Source organism: Pelophylax lessonae (assembly GCF_965119305.1).
Source record: "Pelophylax lessonae genome assembly, chromosome: 2".
In the NCBI taxonomy this organism is placed as follows: Eukaryota; Metazoa; Chordata; class Amphibia; order Anura; family Ranidae; genus Pelophylax; species Pelophylax lessonae.
This window is the reverse complement of record NC_138769.1, coordinates 277,824,055-277,841,329: the sequence shown is the minus strand read 5'-3', so window position 1 is coordinate 277,841,329 and position 17,275 is coordinate 277,824,055. Positions and strand designations below refer to the sequence as shown.

At 43.7% G+C, this 17,275-nt stretch overlaps 1 protein-coding gene across 1 annotated transcript in view; it reads left to right on the top strand.

The window, feature by feature from the left end:
* Positions 1 to 8,988: 8,988 nt before the first annotated feature.
* LOC309546667 (uncharacterized protein) overlaps positions 8,989 to 17,275 on the top strand; it is a gene marked incomplete at both ends in the record, with an annotated part of 52,892 nt that continues 44,605 nt past the window's right edge. The window contains one exon of the mRNA XM_082246386.1: positions 8,989 to 9,156. Within this exon, the coding sequence (XP_082102512.1) occupies positions 8,989 to 9,156 (168 nt within the window). The remainder of the gene's footprint in view (positions 9,157 to 17,275) is intronic.

The window sequence follows — 17,275 nt, the reverse complement described above, 5'->3', positions numbered from 1 at the left end:
AGCCACCCTGATCCATTGCTTCCCTACATACTTGAAGTGGATGCCTCTGAAACAGCAGTAGGGGCAGTTGTTTCACAACGTCAGGGTCTTAAAGATTTAATGCATCCTGTAGCCTTCTTTTCATGCATACTCTCCCAAGCAGAAAAGAACTATGATGTAGGGGATCGAGAACTACTAGCCATCAAAACAGCTTTGGAGGAATGGAGGTACCAGTTGGAAGGCGCAGCACATCCCATATTAATATACACGGATCACAAAAATTTGGAGTACTTGAGGTCTGCCAAGCGTCTAAAGCCTCGTCAAGCTCGATGGGCATTGTTCTTTTCTAGGTTTTCTTTCCATATAACCTACCGACCAGGATCAAAAAATTTTAAGCCAGATGCTTTATCCAGCATGTATGATGACCCCAAGGAATCAGTAACCCCAGATACCATCTTAACCGAAGGTAACTTCCTGATGATACAGTCTGACCTACTCTCACAGATAAAACTAGCCTCCGTGGGCATCTCTGGCCCTGCCAGAATCACTCTGTCATCTAAGGAAGGGTTGTTGTGGCAGGAATACCGGATTTTTGTGCCAGAAAATGTACGGGTGAATGTTTTAAAGTTACTTCACGATCACCCATTGGCAGGCCATTTCGGCATCCATAAGACTCTCGATTTGGTAAGACGTACCTTCTGGTGGCCAGATCTGGAATGGTTCTGCAAGAGATACGTGAGCTCATGTGCTGTCTGTATCCGAAGCAAGACTGCAAGAAGCAGGGGTTGGGGTTTACTCAAGCCTTTGCCTGTCCCTGACAGGCCTTGGAAAATGATCTCTATGGATTTTGTAGTAGAACTTCCACCTTCTGAAGGTTGCACAGCAATCTTTGTAGTGGTCGATCGGTTATCTAAGATGGCCCATTTTCTGCCCTTAAAAAATACACCATCTGCCTTGGAAACAGCCCAAGTATTTATTAAAGAGATTGTTAGGTTGCACGGAATCCCTGCAAACATCGTGTCTGATCGAGGTGTGCAGTTCACATCACGTTTCTGGAGGGCCTTATGTGGGGTCCTGAAGATTGAATTATCCCTTTCCTCAGCTTATCACCCTCAAACTAATTGGCAAACAGAAAGGACTAACCAGACACTCGAACAGTACATTCAATGTTTCACTTCCTTCGTTCAAGACGACTGGGTGTCTTTATTACCATTAGCAGAATTTGCTTACAATAATGCCAGTCACTCAGCTACAGGACAATCACCATTCTATGCCAATTATGGTTTTCACTTGTCTTTTTTGCCCGATGTTATTCCAGAATCTACAGTTCCAGCTGTCCAGAGCACAGTGGACTTCCTCAAACGCAATAACCAAGTACTACAAGAAGCAGTAACAAAAGCACAGGCAGACAACAAGAGAGCATTTGACAAGAAAAGAAGAGGGGAACTAGAGGGGAGTGTCTGTGTGATCATGTGAGGTCTCGGCAGGACTCAGCCACACTCCGCCCCGCCCAGCTGACACGCCGACACGCTCCCATGCTGGAACGCTCTGAGCGGGAGATAGAGCGGAGACGCTGACACGCTACACCCGGAGGTTAGCTTCCACACCCGCAGTTGCGGTCGGTGCAGGAACCAGAGACAAAGCCGACTCTGCAGCTTACAGGTCCGAAGTCTGGAAGTCTGGAGAGAAACCGCAGACCCGGACTCCCGCAAGTATACAGCTCTTCTCCGTTTGGGGGTTGCTCCTCCAAAAAATCCTGCATACCCCGCCACTCCTGAAGCCTGGAGACCTGGGAGGGGTTGAATACTACATCACCTCCCAGGGCAGGAAGACCGTGGCTACTACGGTGGAGAGAGGAGGCGCTCTGAATCAATAGGAGACAACAGGCTCAACAACTAAAAGTCCCCTCTCACGCAGCAGTAAAAGACAGGGGCAATATTACAATATTACAAACAGCGAATAAGAAAGGAACTTCTCCAAGATCCTGAGGTACCTAGGAAAATCTGAGGTATGATGTTTGATGTTCGATACTTGATATCTGGTACCTAATTTTAATAGACAATTAGTGACCGTAATAGCATGATATACAGTTAATCTGCTTGTGGGAGGTTAAGGGAGAGGAGCCAAGAGAGGACAGGAGAGAGAGCACCTATAGGAGAAGCGGGATACACATGCATAATCAAAAAAAATAGAATGATCCTAGATCTGGCCCTATCTACAGAGGAACTCCCAAACGAATGTGATACAGGAGATAATAAAACTCTGTTTTTTAACATAGTTTAAAACGGGACTATGCGAGCGGGATGCAAAACATAACTAAAAAACCTAAGACACGCTCAACTACAAAAGGACTGATTGATACTAAGCAAGTGGGAGCTATACAATTATATTTCCCCCCCACACACATGAGTGAACTAGATAAAAAGATAGACTACCCAACTGACACAGGAAAAGGCTGTATTCAACCCTCCCCTTCAATGGCAGCAACTCCCAAAAATTTAATAAACCCACACCCAGAAGGAGTAGGAGAAGGAGAAGGGGGGCTACGGAATAAGGGAGGCGAAAATACTACAGATCCGGATAAGACCACTAATGTGGATATTAAAGATCTCAGAGATCTAATACGGACGGGCCCTTCCAACTAAAATGGAGATTGAATCTCTGATTTTAAGGCTGGAGGAGAAATATCAAAAAGATATACATGAGGGGAAAGAGGAATTAAAAGAGGTTTCCAGTAAAATACAAAATGGGGAAAAAACTGTATTGGATGTAACTAGTAGGGTAACAAAATTGGAAGATTTGAGTGAGTCAAACTTAGAGCGAATTACCCTACTACAGTTACAAATAGAAGAAGCAGAAGATAGAAGTCGTAGAAATAACATAAGGATAAGAGGACTACCGGAGTGTAAAGAAGGAGAAGGGGAAAATCTAAGAGAGAAAGTGTTGGTTATAATAATACATCTTCTGCCGGACATAGACCCCATAAATATCGAGATCGATTGGGTACATAGGGTCAATGGGCCCAGACAACTAGATGGGAGTAAGTCTCGAGATGTTTTATGCCGTCTGTTAAGGTACCAACAAAAAGAGGCGATTTTACGGAAAACATGGGAACTAGATACAATTGATCATGAGAACGTTAAGATCAAGATATTACCAGACGTTTCAAGACCTACTCTACAACGTAGAGCCTTACTGCGCCCCCTACTGGAGAAAGTGAAGATAGAAGGCTATACCTATAGATGGGGATACCCCTTCTCAGTAACAATACGGAAGGGGCCCAGATCCTTTCTACTGAAGACCTCAAAAGATCTCGAGGGACTTTTTAAATTCATGGAGATGAATCCAATACAAGTACCGAATTGGCTAATGGATTTGCCCCAGGGTGTTTACACTCTCAACTCAGCTAGCCATAGAAGGGGAGAAAAGTTAACTTAAGGAGATTGAAGAAGGAGAGAAAAATTTCAAGAAAATCAGCCCCAAAGTATTAAAACTCAGAATTCATTAAGTGGAGTTTAGAGAAGAGGATAAAGAGGTGAAGTGGACGTGGAGAGGATAATTAGTGGTTTTATGGAGGACTGATGAGGTTTCACCATTCCTTGTATGGCCCAGGAAGAAGTGACTCCCCCTTTTTGCTTGTTTTTTTTTTTTTTTTTTCTCTTCTAGAGAACAAAGAATACACGGAAATAACACTTGAGATTCCTTTTTTTTTTTCTTTTTCTTTTTTTTTTTTGTGACATTTTTTCACTTGGTTGGTGGGGGTGGGTTTTTTTTTTTTGGTTCTACACAGAGTAAAGAGAGTATACTGAAACTGCACTCGAGACCCCGAAAGGGGCTCAATGAAATGTATTTATGATTTTTATTGGGTAGTAATATACTATGTTTCTCACTGGGTGGATTCAGGGGGTAATGTGGCCCTCACCTTTTTTTTTTTTCCTTTATGTGACATTTTTTCACTTGGTTGGCGGGGGTCTCTTTTTCTTTTTGGGCTTTCTGTGTTCTATACAGAGTAAAGAGAGTATACTGAAACTGCACTCAAGACCCCGAAAAGGGCTCAATGAAATGTATTTATGATTGTTATTGAGTAGTAATATGCTATGTTATTTACTGGGTGGATTTAGGGGGTTATGTGGTTCTCACCCTTTTTTTTTTTTTTTTTTTCACGACACCTCATATATTGCACAGAATTATTTTCCCTCCATATTGGGGTTAGATGGATTTAAGATTACACATACTTTCTTTTCTTATAATATTAAAGTCTACACAACACTAATAATACACATATATACATAATTCCACTTTTTTTTTTTTTTCTTCTCCACTTCTTACCATCCACTACCCTCACTAGTTATTTATGGGGGTGGGTTAGTTTCTTATTGATGATAAAGACGAAGGGGGAAATAGGAAAGAAATGAAATAAATTATGTGAACGTAATATATGCATTTGCAGAGATGTGTCGGGTGGGAGGGGTGGGAGGGGGTGGAGGGCGAGATGCCATGAGCATACACAGCCAGTACCCTAAGTAGGAAACAAGCTCTAGGAAAGAAGGGATAGTAGAGGAAGAGAGCTTTATAACATTAGTTAAAGCAAGAGGAACTATACCTCTTGATAGGAGGGATCAGAGGGGTTAGGAACCCTAGGGCAGGTGTCTGTTTGTATTGGGGGGGGGGGGGTTCTTTTGGGGCCTTTTTTTTTTTTTTCCCCTTTTTCTTTCTTCTTCTGACTGGCTTGGAGGAGGAAAATGGAAGTACTACGTATATTAACAATAAACGCAAAAGGACTCAATACCCCGGAAAAAAGAAGAGTCCTATTAAATGACCTAAAAAGATCTAAGGTGGATATAGCCTTCATACAGGAGACACATTTTCGAGATGACAAAATTCCAATTTTAAAAAATAGATCTTACCCAATATCATATCACGCAACAAATATAGAGACTAAATCCAGGGGAGTATCGATTATAAATTTATAATATCTCGCAATGTACCATGGAAATATGAACAGATGTCTAAAGATCCAAATGGGAGATCACTTTTTCTAAAGGGAACCATAGGTAATATCAGGGTCACCCTGGCCACATTATACGCACCCAACAGCCAACAAAATTTATTTATAGGAAAAATGATCAGGGAATTATCAGATTATAAAGAAAGGCCATTTAATAGTGGGGGGGGGGAGGCGACTTTAATATCCCTTTAATTCGCTCAGAGGATACTTCAACAGGAACCTCATCAACACCAGTAAGGATTAGGAAACATATATCAAATAGTTTGTACAGTGCACAGCTAATAGATGGGTGGCGCTTAATACATCCAGGGGAACGCGACTACACATTTTTCTCCCCGGTATACCAGCAATACTGGAGGATAGATTATTTTTTCCTCCCACACAACCAATTACACGCTATCAAGAACATACAGATAGGAGCAATTACATGGTCAGACCATGCCCCAATTATATTAGAATATGAACTAAGTAACATACAAGGAGGAGGACACCGGACATGGAGGCTTAATGAGAGCCTACTACAAGATGAAATTGTCGGATCAGATATTAAGAGGGAATTAGAAGAATTTTTTTTACTTAATAAGACCAAAGATACAGATTCGAACACCATTTGGGAGGCACACAAAGCAGTAATAAGGGGCACCCTGATCAAACATGGCTCTAGAATTAAAAAAAAAAAAGAACAGCACAATTAGAGACCCTTCTGATTAAACTGCAGAAATTAGAAGCATCCCATAAACATAATAATTCGCCAATGACGAAAAATAATTTAATGGAGGTAAGGCAAGAAATTAATAATATACTTTTCTACAAAGCAAAATCAGCATTACAGATTAGCCGCAGAAATGCATACGAAATGGGAGATAAATGTGGTAAATCTCTAGCAAGAGCGATCCAGGAGCAGACATTAAACACCTACGTCCCACAAATAATAAATAAGAAAGGACAGAAAACAGTACTTCCAGGGAAAATTGCCCAGGAATTCAGAACATATTATCAATCATTATACAATTTGTACCCTCAGAACCTGAGGCCTTCTTAAATAGAGGATTATTTAGAAACATCACAGATGCCACGCTTATCAGAAAACGAGAGAGAGGAATTGAGCTCTGAGATTACAGAAGAGGAATTGATCACAGCAATTTCTAACTCTAAAAAAACGGGAAGGCACCAGGTCCTGATGGATACACTATCCAATATTATAAAACATATACCCCTCAGTTAAAGAAATTCATGGTGGATATGTTTAACACATGGGGTAAAGGTAAGAAAATATTGAGAGAAACTTTACAAGCACACATAACAGTACTACTTAAGGAAGGCAAAGATCCAGCATCCTGTACTAGCTACAGACCAATTTCATTATTAAACACGGACCTGAAAATATTCACAAAAATCATAGCTACTAGAATCCAAAATTATATAACAAAATTGGTAAACTTAGACCAAGTAGGATTCACACCAACAAGAGAAGCTCGCGACAATACAATAAAAGTATTAAACTTGCTACATGTAGCCCAATTAAAACAGATAAAAAGTATATTTATAAGTACAGACGCTGAAAAAGCTTTCGATAGAGTAAGTTGGAGGTTTATGATGGCAGTAGTGAGATATGTGGGCATGGGTGAGACTGTGTTGAACTGGATAATGCAGATCTATTCTGTCCCGTCGGCAAAGGTGAGGGTAAACAGCAGGTTGTCGGAAGACATTATGATTCAGAATGGGACTAGACAGGGGTGTCCCCTTTCACCCCTTCTGTTTATCCTGACGTTAGAACCTTTTCTATGTAAAATAAGACTAAATCCAGAAATTACAGGCATTAAAATTGGCCAAACACAACATAAGATATTGGCCTTTGCGGATGACATGCTGTTTACTCTCACCAACCCGATTATCTCACTCCCGAATCTTTTAAGGGTATTTGCAGAGTATGGAGAATTGTCCAACCTCAAAATAAACCTAGAAATGTCAGAAGCTATGGGGGTGGGTCTAGGACAAGAACTGCAGCAACAGCTAAGCTCAAATTTTAGACTAAAGTGGACAAGTAGAGCACTAAAATACTTGGGCATACAAATAACATCGAAATTTTCCCAGTTATATGATGAAAACTATCCGGCACTGCTGAAATCTATACGAAATCTCCTGCAAAAATGGAGTAAGGGAATGTTATCATGGTGGGCTAGATGTAATATTGTAAAAATGTCTATCCTACCAAAATTTTTGTATTTTTTTCAAACCTTACCAATAGCCATACCACAGAACTATTTTAAACAAATAGACAGTATACTGAAGGAATTTATATGGTCAGCCAAACACCCTAGATTGAGTAAAAAAGTAATGACACTACGAAAAGAGGAAGGAGGATTGTCAGTACCAGACATGAGGAGGTATTACCAAACTATACATCTGTGTAGACTTGTGGACTGGTGCCGACATAGAAATACAAAACTATGGCCAAATATGGAACAGGCACAATTTGAAATTCCACTGGAAAGAACTCCGTTCTGTAGCCGCTCTTTACCAGTTTCCATGAAAATACACCCGCTTATAGGACTTACAATTAAGACATGTGCAAAAATTATTCAACAATATAAATTGACAAGAAAATACTCAGCCATATTCCTGGTCTTGAGTAACCCTAGATTTACCCCGGGTTTCCAGGATAAAAAATTTAGGGACTTGTGGGAAAAAGGATTACACCAGGTAGACCATTTTATGAAACAGGGGAGATGGATAACGGAGGAGGAGATGATGGATCCCCTGGGAAATTTCCGGCTGGATCGCTGGAGAGCGACCCAGCTTAGACATTTCCTGGGGACGCTACCAAAACTTAAAGAGGAAGACCTGCAATATACAAAATTTGAAGAGATGTGTGTACAAAAAGGGACACTACTACACCCCATATCTAAACTGTATTCACTATTAGGTGACAGCGGGGATAATGGGCAATTAACATATATGAAGGACTGGGAGAAAGAACTAGACAAGTCCTTTTCGGAGGAAGAGAAGAGACAGATATATCAGATGACACATTCAACATCCATCAATACTAAAATACAAGAAACTAATTTTAAAATATTGCCGAGGTGGTACCAAACCCCAGTAAAAATGCATAAAATATCATCAGTAAATACGGATAGATGTTGGAGGTGTGGAGAAGGCGAGGGGACATTAATCCATATTTTCTGGTCATGTCCCAAAATGGAAAATTTTTGGAAGCAGATTTATGAAATTACACAAAATTTGACAGAACATCAGCTGATAATGGATCCGGCACTCTTCCTTCTTCACAAAACTAATATCCCAAGAAAACAATATAAAAATTCAATAATACCTTATTTACTTAATGCAGCAAAAAATGTGCATTCCCTTAAGGTGGAAAAAAGAGGAACCACCAGATCTGAATATGTGGATTAACAAGGTGGAAGAGGTCAATAAATTAGAAAACTTAGTATTAAATGCCAATCATAAAATAGACAAATATAAATTAATGGGCCTGGAGAGGACGTGATGTGAGGACGTGTGAGCAGGAGCTCCCGCTAACCCCTCTCCCGGACTAACCCAACACGGCACAGCTATAGCGGCATGCAAACGAATAACCCGGCCAAGAACCGCCCAGTGACCCGCTCGGCTAGCGAACGATCAGCGGTAGACAGGCGCCAGCCACAGAGGAAATCAGACGGCGGTATCCAGCAATACTTCCAACATCAGCCGCCCGGAGCACCTGAAACCAAGATGGCAGCGGCACGTGTGGGTACAGAGCCCAAACAGAGTGTGCAACAGCGCACAGAGAAAGGGGAAAAGCTGCTGGAAGAGAGCTTAGTAAACCCGGTGGTGACAATGGGGAGAGAAGCCGAAGCGGACCTCGGTAGCCAGCAGGAGAGGGGCAGCCCAGAAATTAAAGAGCTACTGAAAGCATTGCCAACAAAAACAGAGATTGAAGCCCTGATCATGAGGATGAGGAAACACACCGGCGAGACATACAGGAGCTCCGTAAGGATATGACTCAACTGACCAACAAAGTTACCTCAAACGAAGCTGAAACCACACGGGTAAAAGACCAAGTAGCCAATATAAAGAAAACTACAGAGACACTGTTAGAGCTTACTACTAATATGCAGCTACGCAGAGGTGTACCAGAGGTGGAAGGGGAAAACCTGCAGGAGAAGGTGAGAGACATTTTCTTAAAAGTACTTGCCCCCACCTCACACCCTGCGGCCCCTTTGGAAATAGACAGGGTCCACAGAGTAACAGGGTACAGATATATAGACCCTAATAGACCCCGTGATATAGTATGTAAGATGCATTACTATACACAGAAAGAGGAGATCCTCCGCAAAGCCTGGGATATAGGCACAGTCGAAATTGCAGGGGCTAAAATAAAAATACTCCCGGACATGTCTAAAAATACACTATATCGCAGATCATTACTACGGCCACTGTTGGACAGAGCAAAGCAGCAAGGTTTTAGGTACAGATGGGGATACCCGTTGGCAGTGACTTTTTTCAAAGAAAGAGACATGTTTGTTCTGCGTACCCCGACAGATCTACCCAGCCTATTTGAATTTCTAGGTATTGAACCTGGAGGACTGGCGTACAATTGCCCCTAGAAAAATGGGGTATTCAAATTGGAACCCCCGTGAAGGGGGGTTGAACGGAAGTGGAAACAGGAAAGCGCAGACCTAAGAAGCTTGAGAGAATGGAGGATTAAACTGAAGGAAAGAGTGAAGGAAGGAGTGAAGGAGCACTAATACAGGGATTTTTTTTTTCTTTTTTTTATTCCCTTCTCAGCTCTTTCCCACCTGCCCCCCCTTTTTTTTTTTCTTCTTTCTTTAGCCGCTTTCCCCCCCCTGGTTTTTTTTTCAAAGGGAACGTTGTGCTCCTCCATATTTTTTCTGGGACAGACGTATACAAATCCCCTCCTCTGGCAGAGGGTGAGAGACATTGCCCCCTTCACACCTTCGTATAAAATTTTTCTAGTGAACTTGAACTATGCTATTTCACATATAAGGAGATAAATTGAAAAGGAGGATTTTTGTCTTTCTTTTTTTTGGGGGGGGTTTTCTTTTTTTTTTTTTGAGGGGTGGTGGTTTCCTTTTTTTTCCTCACATATATTAACCGCTTCCATACAGAGCAGTTAGACCCCCTTCCTGCCCAGACCAATTTTCAGCTTTCAGCACTCTCACACTTTGAATGACAATTGCTCAGTCATGCTACACTGTAACCAAACAAAATTTTTATCAGTTTTTTCACACAAATAGAGCTTTCTTTTGGTGGTATTTGATCACAACTGGGGTTTTTTTTTTTCCGTGATATCAGCAAAAAAAGAGCAAAAATTTTGCAAAAAAAACACTTTTTTTTAGTTTCTATTATAAAATTTTGCAAAAAAACGGAAAATTGATTTCAAATACTTACCGTAATTTTCCTTTCCTGATGGACTCCATGGCAGCATACGTTCGGGTAGGCTCCGCCTCCTCTCCTACCTCATAGGACCCCACTCCCATAAATCTTTGCTCCCTTTCAGCATCAGTGTTCTGTAACTAGCCTACTCAGGAATTGGGAGGGGACTCCTGCTGCCATGGAGTCCATCAGGAAAGGAAAATTACGGTAAGTATTTGATATCAATTTTCCGTTTTCCTGACAGACTCCATGGCAGCATACGTTTGGGAAATAACTCGCTATACACTCCCGGGTGGGAAGATGCTGAACAAAGAAAAAACTTTAATTGGCACTGTCAATTGACAAAACTTGAACGCCAAAGTTAACTGAAGATAAAGCAGCAGGTTCTACACAGTAATGTGTAAGAAAGGTATTCACAGACGACCAGGCGGCTGCTTTGCAGATTACGTCAGGCGCGACATGTTTAGAAACAGCCCAGGACGTAGCGATGCTTCTGGTAGAATGAGCTGTAATCGCCTCTGGAGGAGCCAAGCCTTTTGCTCTATATGCCCATTGTACAGCCTGAACAATCCATGCAGCCACTGCTCTTGAAGAAGCACGCCTTCCTTTCTTATTTCCATGGAGAAGAACGAACAGGAAATCTGATTGACGGAAGGAGGATGTGGCTTCTAAGTATCGACTCAGAGTGTCGCCCACGTCCAGAGGATGGACTGAGGACTGCTCATCTGTTCTGAAGGTGGGAAGAACTATCTCAGAATTTTCGTGGAAGACAGATGTTACTTTAGGGTTTGACCCCAGCATAGGGATTAGGACCACTCTATCTTGAAAGAAGGTCAGAAAAGGCTCTTTGCAGCCCAGATTGTGTATCTCTGAAACCCTCTTAGCAGAGGTGATAGCCACCAGAAATACCGTCTTCAGCGTAAGCTCCTTGATGGACATGGAAGCAACATCTTTTGAAGTAAAGAAGTCCAAAACCAACGGAAGATCCCATTTCGGGAATCTTGGCTTTCTCTGCGGCCTTAGCCTGACTGCACCCTTAAAAAACTGTTGGATCAGTTGATGTCTTGCCCACTGAATCCCGGTGAAAGCAGAGATGGCAGAAACTTGTACCCGGAGAGAACTAACCGAGAGGGATAGATCCAACCCGGACTGTAGGAAACTCAAGATTTGCTGAATAGTAGGGGCGCCTGCTGAACCCAAACTCCGAGCTTGATGACTCATAAACCTTGCCCAGATCCTCTCATAAACTCTGTTGGTACTGGCTCTTCTAGAACTCATAAGAGTGGGAATCACCTCTTCTGGACATCCGAGAGCCTCCAACCTCCCCCTCTCAAGAACCAGGCCTTGAGGTGTAGCCGCGCAGGGCATGGATGAAGAGTAGGACCCTGCGATAGAAGGTCTGGCCTGAGAGGAAGAGGGATCGGATCCCTGAAGCTGAGAAGGGACAGCAGAGGAAACCAAGGCCTGTTGGGCCAGAAGGGAATTATTGCTATGACCTCCACTTCCTCCATCTTCAGTCTCCCAAGGAATTGGAGTACTATTGGCACCGGAGGAAAGGCATAGGCAGACTGGAAGTTCCATCTGTCTGTGAGGGCATCCACTCCGAAGGCTCGGGGATCCCTGAACCTCGTATAATACTTCTGAAGTTTCTTGTTGCGTGGACTCGCAAAGAGATCCACCTCCGGTGAGATTCCCAGAGACAGAACCCAATTGAACACCTCCTGATGGAGGGACCATTCGTTGTTGTCCAACTGAAATCTGGACAGGAAGTCTGCTTCCGTATTCAACACTCCTGGTACAAAGACCGCCGAGAGATTGGCCAGATGTTGCTGGGCCCAGGACATAATTGGTTCTGTTTCGTGGAGTAGAGACATGCTGCGGGTTCCGCCTTGCCTCTTGACGTATGCCACTGCCGTGGTGTTGTCCATCCTGAGTAACACTGAGGCTCCCTGAGTCAGATGGTGAAAAGCCTGAAGGGCTTTGAAGGCGGCTCGTAACTCTAGGATGTTGGATACCACTCCGTGACTGGAGAAATTCCACCTGCCTTGTGCCACTTCCGCCAGGCAATGGGCTCCCCAACCGGTACTGCTGGCATCGGAGGTTATCGTCACCCAGGAAATTGGAGCAATTGAGTGGCAGTTGGTTAGATTCGCACGGCGTAACCACCATGGAAGGCACCCCTTCATGAATGGTGTTAGGTAAATGACTTGTGATAAGTTCTCTGTCGTCCATTGATGTAGAAACCCTTTCTGGAAGGGTCTCAACTTCCACAGAGCCCACTTCACCATGGGCGAGGTAGCTACTAGAGTCCCTACCACCTTTAGACACTGACGAGCAGTGAGATGGGAGGCAGCAAGAGCGAAAGCCACCCTGCTCTGGACTACTGGGATTTTCTCCTCTGGTAGAGATATGGTGCAATTCAACGTGTTGAACAGTGCTCCGAGAAATACCAGGGACTGCGTGGGTACCAGATGGCTCTTCTCCAAATTGAGAATCCAACCGAACTCTCGAAGAGTAAGGATCACCTGCTCCAGATGTATCAGTAGCTGGGACCTGTCCTGGGACAGAAGAAGAAGATCGTCCAGGTAGTGATGTAATCTGATACCTCTGGTTCTGATGAGGGCCACAATTGCCAACAGCGTCTTGGAGAAGGTGCGAGGCGAAGTCGAGAGCCCGAAGGGAAGACATGTAAATTGCATGTGGACATGATTGACAGCAAACCTGAGGAACTGATGGTATTCTCTTGCCACAGGAACGTGGAAATACGCATCCTTTAGGTCTATTGATGCCAACCAATCCCCTGGAAGGACGGAATGTTGTATTGTGACCAGAGATTCCATTTTGAATCTCTCCCGATGGATAGATCTGTTGAGATATGTAAGATCTATTACCGGGCGCCATGTGCCATTCTTTTTCTGGACGAGGAAGAGAGGTGAATAGACTCCCTGACCTCTTTCCGCTTCGGGAACTGGTACGACAGCTCGCTGATCCAGTAGGGTATCCACATAACTGAGAAGAACCTTCTTCTTTTCTGCTGCAGGAGGGAGGGAAGTTGCAACGAACCTGGGTTTGGGGACGTTGTCGAACGCCCAAGAGTGCCCTTGGGACACAATATTTAAAACCCAGGGATCCTGGATCGAGGCCGCCCAGACGTCCCGAAATTGGAGCAACCTGGCCCCTACCGGAACAGACTGGACGGGCCCAACCTCAAAAGGATTTAGTGGCCTCCCGGTCACCGGACGAAGAGCCTTTGGAATTTTTCTGAAAGGAGGTTTGTCTTGACTTCCAGCTTCTTCCATAAGATTTTCCTGGTCTGTAGCTGCGCGCTTCCCTCGAACGATTAGTATTCTGTCTTCTTGGGAAGGAACGCTTCTGAGCGCCTGGGCGTTTATCCTGAGGGAGGAACCCAGATTTTCCACCCGTGGCCCGAGTTATGGCTGCATCCAACTTATTCCCAAAGAGGGAAGAACCCTCAAAGGGAATTCGGCACCAAGCCTGTTTGGAGGCAGCATCGGCTACCCAAGGACGAAGCCAAAGGGCACGTTTAGCCGTAACAGAGGACAGCATAACTCGGGCCAAGAGGCGAATGGTGTCCAGAGACGCCTCCCCCAAGAAGCCCGCGGCCATCTTCAGCTCCTGAATCGGGGAGCTCCGAAGAGCTTCTTCCGAAACTCCTCCAAGAGTATCCTCAAGGGCGTTGATCCAAACTTCCATTGCTTTAGAAATTGTAGCCGAGGCCAAAGCTGGCTTACAGGCCATACCGGCTGAAAGATATGCCCGTTTAAGGTCAGCATCAATCCTCCTATCCAAAGGATCCCTAAAAGATGCTGTATCTTCCATTGGAAGAGTGACATGCTTTGCAAGACGCATCACTGCGGCATCCACACTGGGGGAAGACTCCAGATACTTCACCTCTTCCTGTTTAAAAGGATACATCTTTGTCATTTTTGTGGTCATGGAATTTTTCCTCTCCACCTTGTTCCACTCCTCAGAGATTATGTCTCCCAGCTCTCCTAAAAATGGAAAGTTTAACCGCTCCTTACACAGCTGCTTGAAATATTTCTTCTGCTTAGGCGAAGAAACAGCAGGATCTTCCCAGTCAAGGGCCTCTCTAACCGCCTTCACTAACGGGGAAACGAGGCTGAACTCAAATCCAGAACCGGAGTCATCTGAATCGGATTCGGAATCTGACGGAAGAATAGAAGGATGGCTGGGCTGGGAAGACTCAAACGGATCCTGAAGCAAAAGATCTCTATCAGGGGAGTGGGACGGCCCTGCAGGAGCATTTGTCTTGTGAAAATCAGCGAGAGAGTCCTTGAGAACCCTGCGCACCACCTCCTCAATATGTTGGTCTGATTTTTCTCTTTCACCCGTAGCTTGGGCATAACAGGTTTTACATAGGGAGGAACCTTCCGGTATCACAGTGCGACATCCCCAGCATTTTTTCCCCTGCTGGCGTTCCACTTGGCCATAATGTGTGGAAGAGTGGCCATCGCGTCCCCTACTATGGGGGGAGCTGCGTTTAGATTTGGATGAGGAGCGCCGGTGCTGCGATTTTGTATGTCTGTCTTCGCTGCGTGCACGTGGCTGTTGATCAGGCCTAAAAGAGCTGGAGACAGACACATACAGCAGAGCATAAGAGACACTACAAAGACACTCAGATCAATCTAGCTACAGGTTCCAGCACATACCTTGAAAGAGCTGGCTGGCCACTAGGGGGCGGTGATGAGGTATCCATAGTATAAGCAGACTTTGTACTGAAGCTAGCTGGAGGGAGGACAGAAGACTATCAGTCTCAAAGCCATACAAACAGACCCCAGAAAAGGAAGAATCTTACCTCAATAAAGTATACCAGAGACTGGGGGAGGCTATCGATCTGCCGACCTTCCCACCAGCTCTGGTCAATTACCCTGTTTAAATATGCCGCCCCGAGGTGATCCCGAGGTACTGCGCATGCGCACGCGACGTCAGACATCGCGTCTGCGCATGCGCGACGAAAAGACCTATCCGGAGCACACTGCGCATGCGCAGAGGCGCCGGACAACCCGGAAGCGGCGGATACGATCGCGGCCATGGCCGTGAGAAGCGGAACCGACAAGGAAAGAAGAAACCGGTATGTTAACAGGTGAGAGACAAACTAGACCCTATAATAATGGCACTACTGTATACTACAGGAAGGAAACATAGACATGCATTTTGGCAGTACAAAAGACACACAATCAGTAAAAAGGATAAGAAACTTGGTCCCATATCAGGGCTTACCACCCTGCCGACGGCATAATCGAGTCCAGGAGACGCAGCACCAGCTTAAATCTTCAGGCAAAAAAAGGGCCACCCGCAGCAGCAAGGCTCTCTCGGCCAGACCACAGAGCTCCTGCTAAGGGTCTCTTCCATTGCCCCCTCCATACCCCGCTAAGAGCCAGGGCTTATCGGAGACTCCATGACTCAATCTGCCACCGTTTTTCATATAGGACCGAAGAAAGTAGGAACATAAAACTATATGTATGAGGAGGACGAAAAAAGAACACTGATGCTGAAAGGGAGCAAAGATTTATGGGAGTGGGGTCCTATGAGGTAGGAGAGGAGGCGGAGCCTACCCGAACGTATGCTGCCATGGAGTCTGTCAGGAAATTAATTTTTCTTCATACATTTGGGCCAAAATTTATACTGCTACATATCTCTGGTAAAATTAACCCAAATTAGTGTATATTATTTAGTCTGTGTGAAAGTTATTGAGTCTAGAAGCTATGGTACCAATTACTGAAAATTGATCACACCAGATGTACTGATGGCCTATCTCCTTTCTTGAGGCCCTGAAATGTCAGGACAGTACAAATTCCCCCCAAATGACCCTTTTTTGTAAAGTAGACAGTCCAAGGTATTTAGTAAGAGGCATGGTGAGTTTTTTGAAGTTATAATTTTTTCCCACAATTCTTGGGAAAATGAAGAAAACATTTTTTTTTCTTTTTTCTTCCCAAAACGTTGTCAATTTATAAGCTATTTCTAACACATAGCATGTACACAGCAAAAATGACACCCCAAAATTCATTCTGCTACTCCTTCTGAGTATGGTGATACCACATGTGTGAGACTTTTACACAGCCTGGCCACAAAAAGAGACTCCACATCCAAGTAGCACCATAAGGCGTTTTAGGAGCATAAATACACATAAAACTTTCTTACTACCTATCACACTTTTCAAGGCCCTAGAGCACCAATACAATGGAAAAGTCCACAAAATGACCCCATTTTGGAAAGCAAACACTCCAACGTATATTCTATGAGGCATTATGGGTCCTTTGAACATGTAATTTTTTTCCACAAGTTTTTGGAAAATGTGGGAAAAAAATAAAAACTTTTTTTTTTACACAAAGTTGTAAATTTATAGAATATTCCTAACACATAGCATGTACATAGCAAAAATGACACCCCAAAATACATTCTGCCACTCCTCCTGAGTATGGCAATACCACATGTGTGAGACTTTTTCACAGCCTAGCCATATAGAGGGGCCTAAACATCCAAGGAGCATCATCATGCATCCTAGCCACTTGCCTAGGCCTATTTTTGACATTTGGTGTTTACAAGCTAAAATCAGTTGTTTTTGCTAGAAAACTACTTAGAACCCCAAACCATTATATATTTTTTTTTAGCAGAGACCCTAGAGAATAAAATGGAGATTATTGCAATATTTTTTATCACACCGTATTTGCGCAGCGGTCTTCCAAACGCAATTTTTTGAGAAAAAAATCACTTTTTTTAATTAAAAAATAAGAAAACAGTAAAGTTAGCCCAATTGTTTTCCATAATGTGAAAGATAATGTTACGCTGAGTAAATAGATACCCAACATGTCATGCTTCAAAATTGCGCACGCTCACAGAATGGTG